The sequence below is a fragment of the Talaromyces amestolkiae genome (genome assembly GCF_001896365.1).
Source record: "Talaromyces amestolkiae strain CIB chromosome Unknown scaffold16.1, whole genome shotgun sequence".
NCBI lineage: Eukaryota > Fungi > Ascomycota > Eurotiomycetes > Eurotiales > Trichocomaceae > Talaromyces > Talaromyces amestolkiae.
Window position 1 is genome coordinate 436,437 of NW_024468052.1, and position 17,273 is coordinate 453,709.

The 17,273-nt window shown below is 47.3% G+C and overlaps 7 protein-coding genes across 7 annotated transcripts; 3 read left to right on the forward strand and 4 right to left on the reverse strand.

Moving 5' to 3' along the window:
- Positions 1-48: 48 nt before the first annotated feature.
- BHQ10_007683 (uncharacterized protein) lies at positions 49-3,963 on the forward strand (the record flags this gene model as incomplete). Its single annotated transcript, XM_040880405.1, has 8 exons — positions 49-878; positions 1,886-1,976; positions 2,029-2,087; positions 2,142-2,220; positions 2,271-2,363; positions 2,418-2,537; positions 2,584-2,716; positions 2,774-3,963. 8 exons carry the CDS (start codon positions 49-51, stop codon positions 3,961-3,963), a joined length of 2,595 nt encoding a protein of 864 aa, XP_040736186.1.
- Positions 3,964-4,343: 380 nt separating this feature from the next.
- Positions 4,344-5,210, forward strand: BHQ10_007684 (uncharacterized protein; the record flags this gene model as incomplete). Its single annotated transcript, XM_040880406.1, has 1 exon — positions 4,344-5,210. The coding sequence occupies one exon, from the start codon at positions 4,344-4,346 to the stop codon at positions 5,208-5,210; it is 867 nt and encodes a 288-aa protein (XP_040736187.1).
- Positions 5,211-5,890: 680 nt separating this feature from the next.
- On the forward strand, positions 5,891-6,653 carry BHQ10_007685 (uncharacterized protein; the record flags this gene model as incomplete). Its single annotated transcript, XM_040880407.1, has 2 exons — positions 5,891-6,137; positions 6,202-6,653. The coding sequence occupies 2 exons, from the start codon at positions 5,891-5,893 to the stop codon at positions 6,651-6,653; spliced, it is 699 nt and encodes a 232-aa protein (XP_040736188.1).
- Positions 6,654-6,901: 248 nt separating this feature from the next.
- Positions 6,902-8,716, reverse strand: BHQ10_007686 (uncharacterized protein; the record flags this gene model as incomplete). The annotated part of the gene is made up of 2 exons (XM_040880408.1): positions 6,902-8,492; positions 8,559-8,716. The coding sequence occupies 2 exons, from the start codon at positions 8,714-8,716 to the stop codon at positions 6,902-6,904; spliced, it is 1,749 nt and encodes a 582-aa protein (XP_040736189.1).
- A 449-nt stretch (positions 8,717-9,165) lies between these two features.
- On the reverse strand, positions 9,166-10,800 carry BHQ10_007687 (uncharacterized protein; the record flags this gene model as incomplete). Its single annotated transcript, XM_040880409.1, has 1 exon — positions 9,166-10,800. One exon carries the CDS (start codon positions 10,798-10,800, stop codon positions 9,166-9,168), a length of 1,635 nt encoding a protein of 544 aa, XP_040736190.1.
- A 479-nt stretch (positions 10,801-11,279) lies between these two features.
- On the reverse strand, positions 11,280-14,309 carry BHQ10_007688 (uncharacterized protein; the record flags this gene model as incomplete). Its single annotated transcript, XM_040880410.1, has 8 exons — positions 11,280-11,798; positions 11,848-12,353; positions 12,402-12,645; positions 12,691-13,044; positions 13,092-13,334; positions 13,384-13,481; positions 13,535-14,156; positions 14,214-14,309. The coding sequence occupies 8 exons, from the start codon at positions 14,307-14,309 to the stop codon at positions 11,280-11,282; spliced, it is 2,682 nt and encodes an 893-aa protein (XP_040736191.1).
- A 1,846-nt stretch (positions 14,310-16,155) lies between these two features.
- On the reverse strand, positions 16,156-16,981 carry BHQ10_007689 (uncharacterized protein; the record flags this gene model as incomplete). The annotated part of the gene is made up of 2 exons (XM_040880411.1): positions 16,156-16,714; positions 16,770-16,981. 2 exons carry the CDS (start codon positions 16,979-16,981, stop codon positions 16,156-16,158), a joined length of 771 nt encoding a protein of 256 aa, XP_040736192.1.
- Positions 16,982-17,273: the final 292 nt, after the last annotated feature.

Here is a 17,273-nt window from a genome sequence, read left to right on the forward strand (position 1 = left end):
AGGAAACCTGTATAAAATGTACACAAGAACTGGTCTTCTACCCAGGTGATGACTGATCCCTCCGGCCCCGTGCAGGGCATAACAGGAGAGTATACCGGATCAAGCTTCACGGTGCGGGCCACCATTATTGCGCTTCTCAGCTGCGCTCTATACAGCGCAATTGAGCTCACTCTACTCATCTTTTTGACCTTTCGGAGGTACCATGGTCTCTATTTCTGGAGCCTCCTTGTCTCGACCGTGGTAGGGGTGATCCCCCAGGCTTTGGGCTTGCTTCTCAAATACTTTGCGCTGGCACCCCTGGCGCTTTCAGTAACGTTGTCAACTTTTGGGTGGGCAATTATGGTAACGGGACAATCGTTGGTTCTTTACTCGCGCCTCAATCTGCTCGTCCGCAATACAACAGTGCTCCGCTTCGTGTTATGGATGATCATCGTCGATGCCATCATACTTCAAATCCCACAAATCATCCTCTCCTATATGGCCGTGTTCGGGCGCAAAGCCATCTATCTAGAAGTTTACAACATCTGGGAAAGAATCCAGCTCACGGGATTTTTTGTTCAAGAGGTGATCATCTCGACCATTTTCATCGTTCAAGCGATTCGGCTTTCATATCTATATCCACTGCACCAGAGCCGGAAGAGGGTCTTGATGATGTACCAACTGCTCATCATGAATATAGGAATCGTTGTGATGGACATTTCTCTGCTAGTGTTGGAATATTTGGATCAGTTTATTCTCCAAACTGTGTTGAAGACGTTGCTGTATACGGTCAAGTTGAAATTTGAGTTTGCTGTATTATCAAGGCTGGTTTCATTTGTGTCGGCACAGCATGAAATGAGCAATGTCCAGGCGTTGGCAAGTGGGACATCACAGTTGACGTGAGTACTTTTGCACCTTGCACAAATTGTTGTATATACCGGAATGCCTCGAAGCATGGAATCGGCACTACCTGTATTGCGGCATATAATACTGTACATATGCGTATTCTTGCACAAAAAAGACTCTTCTTAAATGGTGATTTTTTGGTTTTGCCTTCCAGAAACACATATGCTTGGGCTGTTTGATAGATCAGAAGATTGTCGTCAGGCCAGCCCCTGAGAAAATATATGTAATGCTTAACCAGGTTAGTGCTAGCTCGATTTTCGAGTGGAATGAACTTGATGAAAAATGACAAATGATTTTGAATTTTTCACTGGACGTATACGCTTGTGGTATTCATTTTTCGTAGTCTGAAATTGCTAATTTCACCTCGCTCACGATATATTTGTCGTTTGACGGTGCTTGCTTCGATCTACAGTCCAATATAAACTTTTCCAGGACGAACAATGTCTATCGCTGACCATTAAATGACTCGGCATTGGCCCAGCTGACAATGGGGGTGAATCAATAGCGCATCGACAACAATGGACTATTTCGTTTTAATATAGGCTGATTAGCTCCACGCCGCCAAAGCCGAATTGGCATCTCAGCACCGGCTTTATGGTGCGGGGAACATCGAAACTTGGGGTAATTCACCGACCATCTTGTATAATGGTCGGCATGTCGGTTTGGGACAGCCGACTATGATATTTTTCATTACAATATCGACAATGCGAGTCGTTACTCGTTCCTGGTCACGATATTGTTTGTGCATTCTCAATGAAAGGATTGGCTTGTAGACATGCGTCCTTTTTCTCCGTCCAGTCTTCGTGTGTTTCGAAATTCCAATCTCAAAGAATCTAGTTATCAATACGGACAACAACATGCTCGAAATTTCGGATCGAGTTCTGTTCGAGCTTACGCTTATTTCAAATCTGCACTAATCAATAGAACGAATGTCATAGATCATCAATACGAGTATGTCCTTGCTTCTTTCTTGGTTCTTTATCAATTACTGATCTGCCAGCGCCCTCGTGGTAGGGGCAGGAGGGGCAGGTCTGCGAGCAGCCCTGGGCCTTGCTCAGAGCGGACTTGAGACTGCGTGTCTAACTAAGTTGGTGAGTGTTCTTTTCTGTTCTTCACTCACTGTTCTAACGAATTGATGTCTAGTTTCCCACGCGGTCTCATACAGTTGCCGCTCAAGGTGGAATCAATGCAGCACTCGGGAAGTATGTATTCCAATGAACACAGACGCGAACTCGGCACTGACTATCAGCGCTTAGCATGCAAGATGACGACTGGAGGTGGCACATGTACGATACAGTCAAAGGTTCTGACTGGCTGGGAGATCAGGATGCAATCGTATGCCCACATACTCCCATCATTTTGCAAGTCTCTAAACAAGCCAATAGCATTACATGTGCAAAGAAGCGCCACGCGCAATCCTAGAACTCGAGGCTTATGGAATGCCATTCTCGCGAACCGCTGAAGGCAAGATATATCAGGTTTGGCAAACTCACCTTGACTGAGGAGAGACTTGAGATTGACGGTCGTACTAGAGACCGTTAGGAGGTCAATCACTGAATTATGGAAAGGGAGGACAAGCGTTCCGGACTGCTTGTGCTGCTGACCGGACCGGTCATGCATTACTTCATACTCTCTATGGACAGTCTTTGAAGGTATGTTCTCACACGCAGGTGGTTATCTTGTGGCTAATCCGTACAGCACAACTGTAATTTCCTTGTCGAATTCTTTGCGCTAGATTTGATGATGGCTGACGGTAAATGTGTCGGCGTGACTGCCATTGACATGGAGACTGGGACGCTTCATAGGATCTTTAGCCACAACACGATTCTAGGTTTGTTACCGATCTACATAAAGCTTATGTTCAATTAGACCAAACTGATACAAACAGCTACCGGCGGCTACGGAAGAGCTTACTTTTCATGTACTTCTGCTCACACCAGTACCGGCGATGGTTGTGCCATGGTATCTAGAGCAGGTCTCCCTCTGCAAGACATGGAATTCATCCAGTTTCATCCTAGCGGAATATACGGCGCGGGTGTACTAATAACAGAAGGAGCACGGGGAGAGGGCGGATTTCTACTCAATTCGGAAGGCGAACGGTTCATGGAGAATTATGCACCTACGGCAAAAGACTTGGCTAGCAGAGACGTGGTATCGCGATCAATGAATATCGAAATCAGGGAAGGCCGCGGTGTTGGATCTGAGAAAGATCATATTTATCTTCAGCTCTCGCATCTCCCTCGAGAACACATCCTCGAAAAGTTACCAGGTATTGCAGAGACCGCGTCGATCTTCTCAGGTATCGACATCACTGTAGACCCCATTCCCGTCCTTCCAACGGTGCATTATTGCATGGGTGGTATTCCGACAAACTATCACGGTCAAGTTTTGGATGTTGACAGCTCATCGAATACAGAGCATACAGTCCCGGGCCTTTATGCAATTGGCGAAGCTGCCTGTGTCAGTGTTCATGGAGCCAATAGACTAGGCGCTAACTCATTATTGGATCTGGTTGTGTTTGGTCGCGCAGCTGCACACCACATCGCCAGCAACAACGAGCGGGGAATGAAACATACATCTGCTCCGGATGATATCGGTATGTCCTCCTTTGACGATTTGGATAAATTACGCACAGCAAGCGGCACCCGACTCACCGCGGAACTGAGGACATCCTTGCAAAAATCAATGCAAACCGATGTCGCCGTCTTTCGTACCCAGAAATCATTGACTGAAGGTGTCAAGTCCGTACAAGATATCGAACGCGCATTCCGGAATGATGTTTGTGTCAAAGATCGGTCATTGATTTGGAATTCGGATCTAATTGAGACTCTTGAAACGCGCAATCTGCTGACGTGTGCGGCGCAAACTGCCAAAGCGGCGCTGGAACGGAAAGAGAGTCGTGGAAGTCATGCGCGAGAAGATTTTAACGAGAGAGATGATGATAATTATATGAAGCATACATTGACATGGCAGCGCAGGGAAGCAGAGGAGATTAGAGTGGGATATCGGAACGTTGTGTTCAAGACGCTGGATCAGGAGGAGTGTGCGACAGTGCCGCCGATGAAACGGTCGTACTAGTTCTAGATGCAGTAAAAAGCATCAGATTTGCAATATATAGGAGATATAGAAAATCTAGGAGGTAGCTCAGACCAGATGACGTCGAATATACAGACATCCCAAATTGGTTAGCGTGATGACTCGATCTCCACTCGCTTTTTGGTCTAAACCAACCATCTTCTTGATTCTTCTCTTCCTTCTTGATCATTCAGTGTCACTGTCAACTCTGTCATCATTTCATGTGACTATCTACTCAGCTACAACTGAGCAGATACGTGCGAGGACGGCACACTGACTCAACCCATTTTGTGATTTCTTCGTGCCGAATGCCTTCAATCCAGACTAAGAGTTTTCTTTTCACTGCTTCCAAGGTATCGCAAGTTTACTAATCTCAAGGAAAAATGGGCGAAGACGATCGCTCAGTCGTTGCGACCACGGCGAATAGTCCTCCTACGAGCGCATTGAACGTAGAGCCAGCGAGTGCCGAGTCATCGAGGACGGAGCGAAAAGAGGACAACGTTGGAGTAGACAGCAATCAGCAGAGCAGTCCTGAAGACGAGAGCGAAGAGAAAGGTGAGGATGATCTCGAAGAAGGGGAAGAAAAAGAGGAGAAAGAGAACAAAGCTGCAGAGGAAGGTGCGCCACCATTACCAGACGAAGAAGTACCGCCACTCCCCGACGAAGCACCTCCAGGCCAAGACACAGAAGGCGACGATGGATGGGAGCCCGTCTGGGACACAAACGCTCAAGCATTTTATTTCTACAATCGGATCACGGGGGTATCGCAGTGGGAGAATCCCCGTGTGCCAGATGCTGCAGCTGCAGCTGCAGCAGCTCCAGCACTGTCGATACCGACAAGTCAAACGGAGGTCGGATCAGTCGCCCATGAAGGAGGTTATAACCCCGCGATTCACGGCGATTACGACCCTACAGCTGCATACGCGCAAAAAACCGAGCCAGACACACAACAATCACATACTGCGACAGCAGACCAGTTACAATCCTACGCTGCTACGGGTGCATTTAATCGCTTCACCGGCCGATGGCAAGACTCGAGCTTAACGCCCGAAAATTTCAATGATGAGAACAAATCGCGGCGGCAGATGAATGCTTATTTCGACGTTGATGCTGCCGCGAACAGTCATGATGGGAGGAGTCTCAAGGCCGAGCGGAGTGGGAAGAAGCTGAGCAAGGCTGAGGTCAAGGCTTTTCGGGAGAAGAGGAGGGAGCGGAAGGAGGAGAAGCGGAGGGCTTGGTTGAGGGATTGAGCTTGTCTCTTAGCTTGAAGCGCTAGGCTCAATTGCGAAGTTGTATTCTTCTGGCTGGAACGTGATACCATTGGCGACTGATGTTTTCAACATGCTGTACTATTTTGTATCATTTTGGGCGTTTTGACCGGAATTGGTTCTGCATTGGATTGGAGTTATCAACAAGAGCTATCTCTTGTTGACTTGTCTATATATATCAAACTACCTGTACCACAGCTAAAAATCTTTATCTGTTCTATAGCTAAGTACATGGACCATAAGTTTGAAAAATGTTGCTATAAACACCACATTTTTCGAGGTCACGTGGAGATACCCGCGATAGCCACATGCTTTTATCGCAACTTTTTTTTCTCCATTCAAGATCACCTTCAATCTTCAATAGTGCATTCGAGAACAGAGCTACGCCTTCCTTGCTTTGAGAAATAAAAAGTGCGTACCATTTTATGCTTTGATGCCACAGTTTCATTCTGCCCAATTCACCAACGAGACATTGTGTTCCATATCAATTTTTGTTCCCCTCATTTTGATATACATCCACGCCCCGCTGTCGGCTTAAAAAAAGCTACATATGTCGATGATAGGATTTCATCATTGATCAGACATCCAGACTGACCCAGTCACAGTTTTACGAAATATCCGGTCCAAGAAGAAGCCTCAATCAAGAAGGAGAAGAGAACAAAATGTCAAAATCATACACCAACAACCCCCCAGCCCCCGTGGCCCTCTCCTTCGAAACAATCGACGAACTCATCTACAATGCGCGCCTCGGCGACATTCAAGGGTTGAAAGACGAAATCCTTAAAACTGCAACGGAACACAACACGTCTGCTTCGACGATCATAAGATCTGCTCTGGACACTGAAGATGAGAGCGAAGGCGGTACTGGAGCGTGTCTTTTGCATTGGCCTGCTGCGAATGGGAATGTTGGTACGTCGTCTCCTCCCACGACCCGAGCCTCTAATTTGGGAGGGAAAGATGCTAATGGTTCTAGAACTTTTGAGCTACCTCCTGCAAACCCTCACAGACCCCTCGGCCGCATTGACCTCAGAAGACTTTGCGTCATTCATCAACTACCGCAATTACACAGGCAACACGCCCCTGCACTGGGCCGCACTGAACACGCACCTCGACTGCGTCAAGGCGCTCGTCGAAGCTGGCGCGGACCTAAGCCTGAAGAATGACGCGGGCCACGATGCCCTTTTCTTGGCCGAGAGAGCGGATTGGGCGGTAGTCGAGGAGGACGATAATGAGAATACTGAAAATAACAATGGGGAGGAGGAGATCGAGATTGAATTGAATGCACAGCAAAATGGCGACAAGCCGGCGCCACCGCCGACGAAGGCGCGGCTGGTGGTGGAATGGTTGTTGAGTTGTGACAAGGGTGCTGGATTTGAGGAGCCCGTTAATAAACAAGAGGACACGAAGATGGAAGATGCTGCATGAGAAAGGAAATCGAAAGGATAAAAAAGATACCCGGTAGATAGAATAAGAAGTATATAACAAGAGGCAATGTAGTGAATTCGCCATGCGATATCTATCCTATTTGATGCTATGTAATGTTAAGTCTTTTGAATGAAGAAAATAATATATGTACATACAAAAAAAGTCGATCTTCACCCTTTCACCCCATGAACCATTATCAATACTCCTTAGTCAAAATCTATACCCCGAAATGAACAAGCGATGATAAATCAATCTTTTCGAGTCTTGTTCCTCTCCGCTACGGAGGAACTCGACGATGACGATGACGAACTCCGTCCGGGAGTCGTACTACCTCCATTCGAGTACGACGAATCGTTGACATTCCGCAGGATACCATGCTGCTGCACAGAATGATTAACTTCACGCGCTTTCGTGTCCCAGAGCGAGACTTGGAAAGAGCGATTGCGCCATGTTACCGTCGMCCCGCCATAGACAGCCCAGAACCAGATGGGGAACGCGAGGGATTCGCGAACCGTCCATGCCGSGAGCCACTGCAGAAAGGGGCGGCGAGAGGTTTTGTTTTTGGATGATGTTTTCAAGGCTCGTGCAAAGGGTGGTGTGTTTTGGTCTATTTCGACCGTGGCGCCGGAGTGGAGTTTGAGGTATAATGTCCAATCGATCATGCACCAGATGAATATGCTTGTGGTCCACAGTAAGAAAAAAGTAGGCCATTTTTGGAGGTAGGCACTTAGATCAGTGTAGCCGCGGCTTTCGAGGTATTTGGCGACTACCGTACTCATGCCAAATGCGCCGTATAACGAGCAGACGATTGATTCAGTGCCCGGCTCGACAAGCGTCGCTGCTAGAACTGTATATTTACGTACACGCAACCAACGGACTCGTCGCGCAATATAAGCCTTGACGCTCATGTTCGCAACAGGCTGGAAGGCATAATCTCCGAAGACCATGCCATGTTTTCCGAGTGCCTTTCTCGATTCTTTCTCTTCACGCACTTTGTTCCTCCATAACCAGTCGCCGATGATGTGATCTTCACATAGTTGGTCGGAAACCCAATCAATACCCGGGTTGCGAGCTGGTCCATGAACGGGTGCCGTATCTGGACTTTCGGTGAGATCGTTCAGGTGCGATTTGCGAAACATGTTTGATTTCCCCACGATACACGGTGCGATCAACACGGTGTTGATGGCCGTATACATTTTCGCATGCGACGAAGATAGGAAAAGTTCCTCGAGACGGCCGCCTCCTTCTTTGAGTACTGAGTCCGTTCTGTCTGCACCCACTTTGTGAACACCATTACCATGCGCCGCGAGCAGAGGTTTCGTTTCCGCCGTCAATGCATCCTCTGGGTCGACGTTGACTGCAATCGGGAGATGATGCACGAATTTGTACCGTTTGCCGCCATAACCACATAGTTTATCGACCATTCGACCGCAAACTCCCGTTCCAACCCATACATTGCAATCTATAATCCAGATTATATCACCCTTAGCCTCTCTATATGCGCGACTCATGTTGCGGATCTTCGGATTCGGGCCCATGGGATATGTGCTTTCCTCCTGAAGAAGTGGGTCTTCTTCCTCAACGTAAATGCGCACATCGCACTGCCCTGAGAAATCCTCGACTAACTTCTCGAGTATGGGAAACGCCGGGTCGGCTCTTGTAGAGACGCAAATACACGTTGTCAGTCTGTCGCGTGGGTAGTCTTGTCGTAGCGTCGACGCGAGGCATTCGTAAAGGTATGGTTCAATGCCTTTTACGGGCCGGATGGTGGTGACATGGGGTGCGTCAGAGGAACTGGCAGACTTTGATCTCGGGGGTGCATTGGAATAGAGCCGCCATCTGATCACTCACTCGTTAGACTCCCTTACAAATAGAGTAGGAGGTAGATTAATCAGCAGGACTCACATTTGCAAATAACCCAAAGCGCACACAAAAACAACTACCAGATACCAGGCAAAAGCAACCCATCCAACACTCTCAAGTAGCCATCGTGTGTCAATGGTTGAACTTCCGGCCGCTGCGCGTTGGAAGACAGCGGAGGAGCTCAGCGGAATTGCTATCATGAGCGGCGGGACGTGGGACACGACAACAACAAAGTGATCATTTGTACAAGTAGACTGTCGCGTGCAGCATTCGCTTGGGAATTTAAACAGAATAAAAGAAAGGAGAAAGAGAGTTTCAATTCAGGCACAGAAGTTGTACTATTTGTGGTCAACTCTTACAGTAAGGTTAGGGTGGATCCGAACCGTACCGGAGGAACGCTTTTCATTTCGGATGCTTCGGTTCCTTGTTGCACTTTCTTCCGCTTCAGCTGACTTTAGATTGAATTAAGACTGCGATCTGCCTTGGCTAATGACTACGATGCTTGGCTCGCGATTCAGCTGTGCTAATTAATGCAAGCCACTATCTGGAGATGAGGGCGTGACTCGTCTGGTATACGTACTACTATCCGGATACGAATACGACTCTTTTCGCTGCTCTGACTTCATTTTTTTTCTTAAGTAAATTTCAGCTATGTCTTTTTCTTCTTTCGGACAAAACTGGCATTGAGAACATTGACCCCTCCGTCTTTGGACGTGTCCAAGGGTTTGTCTGTACCGTTTCTATCTGACGGCTCAGCTTCAACGCTGGTTGTCGTCGGTGTGGGCTCAACCTCCTTCTTCCGTTTCCGAACAATGAGCCCTGAATCGATCGTCTGCGCCGGTGCTGCTGGCTGGGTTGTTTCCGTAACTTTCTTCCTGCCTGTAACTTTGACTCCCCACCAGAGGACATCCGCGACTGATGCCACTTTGCGAATCCAGGCCATGGTGCCTTTGATGGCGAGCTCTTCAGTCTCAAAGTCTTGATCGAGCAGGACATCGTTTGCAATTTTGTAGTCTTCCTCGCTCAGTATGATCTCTCCTCTGCCTATTTCAGGCCAGTAGAAAGCACTCCGACCAGCGTCCAATGCACTTGTAGGTGGTTGGATTTTTTCATGTTGTAAACCGGGTAAAGATCTGTCGTCGAATTTTGCTTCTGCCGAAGTAGTAGCTGGCGCAAGTTCGTCTTCCTCGGGGGGTGTCTTCTCTTTCGTATCGACAGTCAGTGCTGCAGCACCCTGGCTCACCAATTTGTCCGTGCTGCGTAACCCAGGCGGATTAATAACCAACCACAAAAACCCAACAAGTCTGCCCGCAGAACACTCCTGCCGAAAAGACATCATCTCCCAAAACATCTCCAAAGATCTGACACTCCGCCAATGACCGGGCTTTTTGTCCGTTTCAGAAGAACCATCACCACCACCGCTGCTTGAAGAGCTAGGTAACTCATCATCCAAATCATCCAAAAAACGTGCCTTGGGATCGTCCGGAAACCTGGGGACGAGACATCGTGGGGGCGCATCGGGGTGACTACATATCTGGCTAAGGGGATACGACACCCGCCATCGGGGATGATGCTGATTCTCATCTGACCGCACTGTAGGCGGAAAGAACGCGCGAGTCTCGTACTGATCACATCCGGGAACGAGTAGATATGCCGTCGCCGAGCTTTTCACACTTTCCACATTCCCATCTTCTTCGCTGGTTTGTCGAGATTCAGCAGCATGTTCACGAAGAAGCGGATCAGCAGCCCGGCACCACCATTTAATCAATCCTCGATCATCCAAAACATGTTTCCGTTCATTATCCGCACTTCCCGGAAACAAATACTGATTCTGCGCTCGCGCAAACAGCGACAGAACTAACCTCACGCCCAGCCTTTGATACGAACGCGCCAAAAATCGTATAAAAGTGGTCGTCAATAACCTCAACAACGAAACCTTTGGCGTTGCTGCTGTCGTTGCTTGAGATGCAGTCGTCAAATGCACATACCCCGTCGAATCAGCCTTAGACACAAACAACGTCGTAAGCCGATCAGTCGTATACACATAAACCTCCACACCCAAAACCGCTACCTCATCATCCACAACATCGTCCTGTCTATTCTTATTAACCGTGACAACATAAAAATGAGATTCGCAAAAGGTAATCTCGGGCTCTTGGCCAGGCGGCGCGGAGAAGATAGCGTCACAGCGTGTAGGCGTTGTGGAGACGTGACGGACGTTGAGCTGGAGGCCTGAGGGCAGGACCTCAGCTAAGAGGTCTTCCAGCCGTGGTTGTGTAGCCATTGTTGTTGTTATCGTTAAGCATCACTACCGGTGCATCATTGATATAATTCAGATATAATAGGTAGAGAGGATGGATTGGTAGCTGCTTCCAAGGTTGTGCCTTCTTTTAAGGCTGGACCGGCGTGTGATTGGCCGCTTGATTCGAGGTCACGTGCTGTATGTTATGTTTGTATGTATTTTTTCTTCAGCTATATCTTCCATTATAATTGATTTATTTCCCTTTACCCATGTAGATGTACGTAGTAAAATGTTGGATATTATATGACTTGTACGTATACCTGATATGTCAACTTGGTACATGCACTGTCCACGAATCACCGGAATGACGTGTATCACAACTTAACAGTTAAATATACCGAACCTGCATGTTCGAAACAACGCTATTGCATAAAACTCTGGGCTGAATATATCTAATCATATAACGCCAGCAAGGCTAAGCTGCAAGAATACACATGTTTATATTATCGATCAACCCGCCTTCAAATCTCCCGCGTCGTCGGCGAACGAACACTATTCGGATTATCTTGCGTATTGCTATTCCGTCCCGGAAGCCTCAGATTACCTATTCGGTTAACCAGGTTGCTTCCCACAGCATCAACGGCGCCCTTTGGAGCCAGCAGTGACGGGCCCTGAGCTGCTGTTTCCTGGACTTTGAAGAGCTTTATACCCGTTCCATTCCAGACGCCTACTGAGCCTGGGGTGGAATTGCTTGCAGACCCGACGAGCATTTCGCTGGAGAAGATGAAGCCCCATAGAAGAGACTCGTACCAGCCCAACGCGAGCGCGGACCATTCAAATGAGTGGACTTTGATGGGCGATGGATCTGTCAGTAGAGCGCGTATGTTGGGCTCTTCGGCAAAGGTGGGGAGGTTGTTAATCAGGGTTCTTGCTTCAGGGTTAGTTGATGATTGTAAAGCGGCGTCGGGTATGTGAGGTAGTATTGAGGAGATGATGGTGAGAACTGTATGTAATGGGAGTTCCACAACCCATGATTCAATCTATATAGTGATTAGTAACTGAGCAAATTCTTGAAAAGAGCAAACATACCCATGCAGCTGTTGGAGTGAACATCGCTGGCGTAGAATGGATTGCAGCTGAATAACTACTTAGACTGGTCAAACTGTTCTGTCGAGAAAAGCCCATTTGTCCAGCCGGCATCTTTCCTCGAGCCTTTTCAGACATGCCCCTGACCTGTAACGGCACGCTGTCGTCAAGAGAAGACGAGATTGAGGGAGCACGTGAGGTTCGTAGAGAGGGAGAAGATTGCGACGGAGTCGTCGGTATATCGCCATCGTCATCAGAATCGTCACCCCCAATAGCGAACGGACTGTTCTCTTCGGGAATGTGAGTCAATGGAGATCGTGCACCACTAGACCTTCGTAGATCTTCCATGGACTGAGACGCGGAACCGGTAAGTCCATCATTTGACGATGCTGCTTTCTTGAGTTGGTTCTGGCGTTCTATTTCTTGCTGTCCGCTCTCTAGCGTAAAGGTACGCAGGGCTTCGAATTTTTTTCTTGTTTTTAGTATACCATAGACGAGAAAGGGATTTCCTGAGGCAGTTAGCGTATTGCTCGCACGACATGGTATGAATTACATACTTGTGAACTGATGCTCCAAAACCACATTGATAAACTCAAGCAAAGCCGAAAGGAGGTAGTTATTCGACTCGTTTGCGAGCAGAAAACTGGGGGATGACATGGATGCAAAGAGCTGTAAAATCTTCGAGCAGGCGGTTGATGACAGACGTTCCACGTACGCTCCGATATTCTTAAGAATAGCCATAAGTGCGGGATATACTGCATCTAGCTTTCCTTTACTGCTGGTCATCAAAGTATGTATCGACTATGGCTGTTAGTGAATTTCGCCAAAATGCTGTCGCGTACTTACAATGATGAGATAATCAGCATAAGTGCCGCGGAACCCGGCGATACGGATACTTGTCGGCAGGGTATCTTGAGCTTCAAATTTCATATTCAAACGTTTTCCGAAGCTCTCTTCGACGCTGAGAGTCTGGAGAATGAAAATACACATCTTGACCATTCCTTGTTTTGATGGGTCATTCCGGTACTCAGTTGCATAAAAAAGGCAAAGAATGACAAAGTCGTGGGACCTGTTCGATTCAATGATGAAAGCTCTGAATCGCTTGTTGCACTGCAGGGCTTCCCAGAACAACATAAGCATCTCAGGGGCCCATTTGACGGATTTTTGACTACCGGGGAGGTATGAACTCGTTACTTGCATCTAGAATACGTTAGGAGGCGACTCTAAACTATTTGAAACTCACTCACTGGCTGGTTAAGAATTCTGGTCATGCCCTCAACGAGGAATTGAAAATCTTGTGGTCGATGTAGTCGTCCAAAGTAGTGACGATAATAGTTCTTCGGAGGTGCACCACGTCCATCTTCTGGAATAGGATATAGAAGGATTACTAGTAGTAGCTGTAAACAGTAAATGACCAGTATTTGCTTTGGATCTTTCCAGACGACATGGTCATAAGGAACTCTCCAAATAGCCGGATTATATTTCATAGTCTAAATTTCAGTCAGCAACGCTGTCACAGGGTCTGTTGGCAGAACTTACTGTATTCAGTAATGAACAGAGGAGGGTCAGAACGATCTGCTTATCGGAGCATGTGGCAAGGTATGTTATGGCCTTGACACCTTTGACCGGAAGGAGGGCTATATGGTTTAGTGACTCGCATGTCGTAAACCCAGGATAGAAGGATACTGACTAGGAGACATGTACATAGATTTGCCAGTCAACGTGAGCAAAAGCCTCAATATCTCCATGCGATTATTCTCATGTTCCTTGGTCGAGATCATTGCCGTATTGCATCCAACTCCACTTTGCCATATCGCATACGACACTTTTCCTTCCGATGTGGAAAGTTTTGGGATGGTAAAGCCCGTATAGAAAAGAAGATCTGTAAGCGTATCGATCAGCTCCTCCGCTAAGGGTTTGGCATCTTCGCGGTCGTCGGCTTTGGGTTGGGGTTGTGTATCGTTAGTCTCAGGCTGGCCTTCGTCGAACAGTACTTCGGCGGCGACTTGTGCCCGACGAGTTCTCTTTTTGCGAGGTGCCCAGAAGAATTGTTCCTCCCATGCCTCTAGATGATCTGCTTCATATATGAACGGAAGGACTCTCGTCAGGATGCGAATGCAGTTTAAAGCATGAGTGTCTGGAGCGAATTCTGGATCAGGGAATGAAGGATGATTCTTTAGGACGATCAAACGTGAGCAGATAGCGAGCAGGAGCGTTTCGAGGTTGGGTAAGGATGAATCGCGGGCACGGCGTATGTCTGTCGGAGTGAATAGACTAAAGACATCTTCAGTAGATTCAGGTAACTCCCAGAACTGAACGTTTGGTTTATTTCAGCAGGAATTCATATCAGCAACAGATGATTTTCTCACCTTTATCCAGAAAGGGTCGTCCGCGGGAATGTTTTGGTCTTCATACAAGCGGAAGATGCCCTGCTTGAAGACAAGTTTGGACTCCGAGGCTCCCATCTCCGAAGCGCGGCGACTATTTTTGCGTTGCAGTCATCCAAGTATATGGTTTGTTGAATTGTCTGACTTGGCTATTGTTCTCTTCGCTGGAGCTGAGCTGATCTTTCAGCGCTTTGACGTGGGTTGAACCAGGGCGACCAAGTGCGGGAGGGCCTTGACTCCGTATCTGGGCCGGAAAGCTCCAATGTCTTATCCCCACATTAAGTTTGCGCTACAATAGTCTTATCAGTTTCTACGAAAAGAGAGAAAGGTGCTGTCAAAAGCTTCATGACATTGTTATATACATATCCACCCACCCTACATCTGTGGTTGACTGCATTCGGGTTAGCAATCACACTTTTTCATTTTTATTATATCAGAATCTGGAGTCACTTTCCCGACTGTCCGCTTGATTGACCTCTTGCTAGGTACTTTCCAAGTACGGGCCTATCTTTTTCGAGCATGTTCTTATTTGCGTCTTTGCCACTCTGTTTCTCAATAAGGCCAGCGGCTTTCCTTACCGCTGTTAAATATCATTTGGGTCATTGATTTCTTGGACGTTCTAACAGTGCTGAGATTGTCGCTGCTTGAGGTCTGTCGGACTCTAGATGAGGGCATTACGACACGTCCGCCATCCTCAACGTGTCGTCGAACCGACAGTCGAATTGTCAAAATGACAGTCCTGGGAAAACTATCTCAGGGGTGAGGTCTAGTAAATTATATGGATAATTATTGATACGAAAATCACGTGGTCTTTACAGGTATAAATGGACCGTGCATCTCCCCGCTTACACCTATCACAGTAATTAAAACACTTTATCGTGTGCATGACAAAGTGAGTACTATCATAATTTATAATCTGGCTGGTGGAAAAACTTGGCCAGAATGGAAAAGCCTTTCCGTCTTCTAGAGCTTCCTGCCAAGATTCGAGACCAGATCTACTATGAAATTCTGTGCACATGGCCAGCGTACAAATCAACATAGGATGAAGAGAACCAAAATGAGGTGGCTATAATGGACTGCAAGTGTCAAATTGCCATCCTTTGCACCAGTCTACAGGTCTGCATCGAAGCCGGATCGGTTATGTGAGAGGGAACCAATTCATTCGCATTAGCATGAAGGGATATCAGCCCCTACAAGTTCTGTTTATACCTAGTCAGGTACCCATTGTGACCATGATTCAAAAGTTTATCACCAGGTTCAGAGGGTTTGTGATGACACACTCAATTGACTTCACCAATGATCCGGCACCATTCTTCGAAGAGCCAGTTTGAGGTTATGATTATACGGCGCGATCTGGATCGATTTGTTCAAGCGCTTGGGAAAGCGAATTGTAGAGCTAGATTATCGAGACATTTCACCGTGTTGGTTGGGTCCCAGACTCTAAATCTTGGAAAAAACTATTTATTATTAGACCAAGACATCTATACTGGCTTATGAAGCTCCTATAGTATTTTCACATATGTTTTATCAAATTAGTATGACTCTCAAAGTCTTCGTGATACTTTAAACAGTCAACTTATGATTCTCTATTTAGAACCATATTCGTTTAATAATAAAAAATAATTAAAAACTATGTATGACTGATCCAACATGAACAGCTATATACTAAAACCCAATTTATAACGACGTCTTTTGTCTCCAGAGATTCAGCTAGACTCAGGAAATTATCGGTACCAGTTCTACGGCCACGTCTAGAATAAATTAACTGCGTAGAGAGTATATTGCCTATCACTGGATTGTGGATATTAGTATAATCGACGGCCATTTTACTTGTTATCGTACAAACGCATAAAAACTCCAGAAATAAATCGCTTCAACCAGCGCCAGACTCCTTATATCAATGAATATGCGATCGATTGTAGTCTTAAATCAGACTATTTCCAGCGGAGTGCCTGCGACTTTTCTCGTATAGCCACTTGTTGCTTAGTCCCAACTTATTTCCCTTTCCCGCTGATGGAGTCGGTGTTTGAGGAAGAGCCGTAAGAGAAGACGATTCTCGCAGAGAAGCATTCAGGGTAGAAGAACCAAAGCTTTGCCGACGCGCGCCATCGCGACTACCAGGAGCCATCGCTTTTTGGAATAATGGGCTAGTCGTCGTGGGGGAGTAAGAGAGCTGGCGAGTCACAGGACTGCCACTGGCCAGAGGCGAGGAACCACGACTGACGGGGCTGCCAGCTCGCGATCCAGAGACGACTCTGTATCTTGGCGGGGTGGCATACTGCGTACCTGGCGTCACAGGAGGGCCGGCGCTGGGGTTGAGACCCAGCAGAGAGCGCTGGGTAGGTGTCAATGGAATATCGGAAAGGTCATCCTTTGGACGAAAGAGCGGGTATAGAGCAGTGAGAATGTTGACGATAAAAAGCAAGCGAAATATGACCAGAAGGATATCTGCTTTTGCTGTGATTCCGGCGACCGCAGCCAGCCTGTGAGTGAGTTAGAACGGACGAGTGTTCAGCGACGGACGCTGTGTATTCTCACATTGAGTTCAATGGCTTCTCAGCAATGAGAGTTGCCAACATAGCGCTGACGTTCAGTGCTATGGTTTTGACGTTGCGACTGTCGAATGTGGTCGCATTCTGTCGTTTGACAATCTCTTTGAGTCGGGGGTGTTGCCATTTTCCTGGCGACTGGCTGTCGACGGCAGGAGAGGCGGCTGCTCTGGGKGTGGATGGAGKCGCGACTGAAGCCATTGACGCGAGGAGCGAAATCGAGATATGGATGAAAGGTGAATGAACAATGAGGTCTTGCTGTTGAGCTGTGAGCACATTTGTTCGGTGTAGCTGACTCGAGAGGATCGCGGACGGCGACTTACCAAGAAAGAGTAAAAGCAATCCTTACCGAAATACTTACCTGTTCAAATAGTCATGCTGTTGTTAGTGAGAGACGCGTTCATTGTTGTCGGGTGTCGAGCGTCGAGCGTTGAGCGATGAGGGAAAGATGTTTCTTTGATGTTTGGTTTGGTTTGGGTAACGGCTGTCCCAG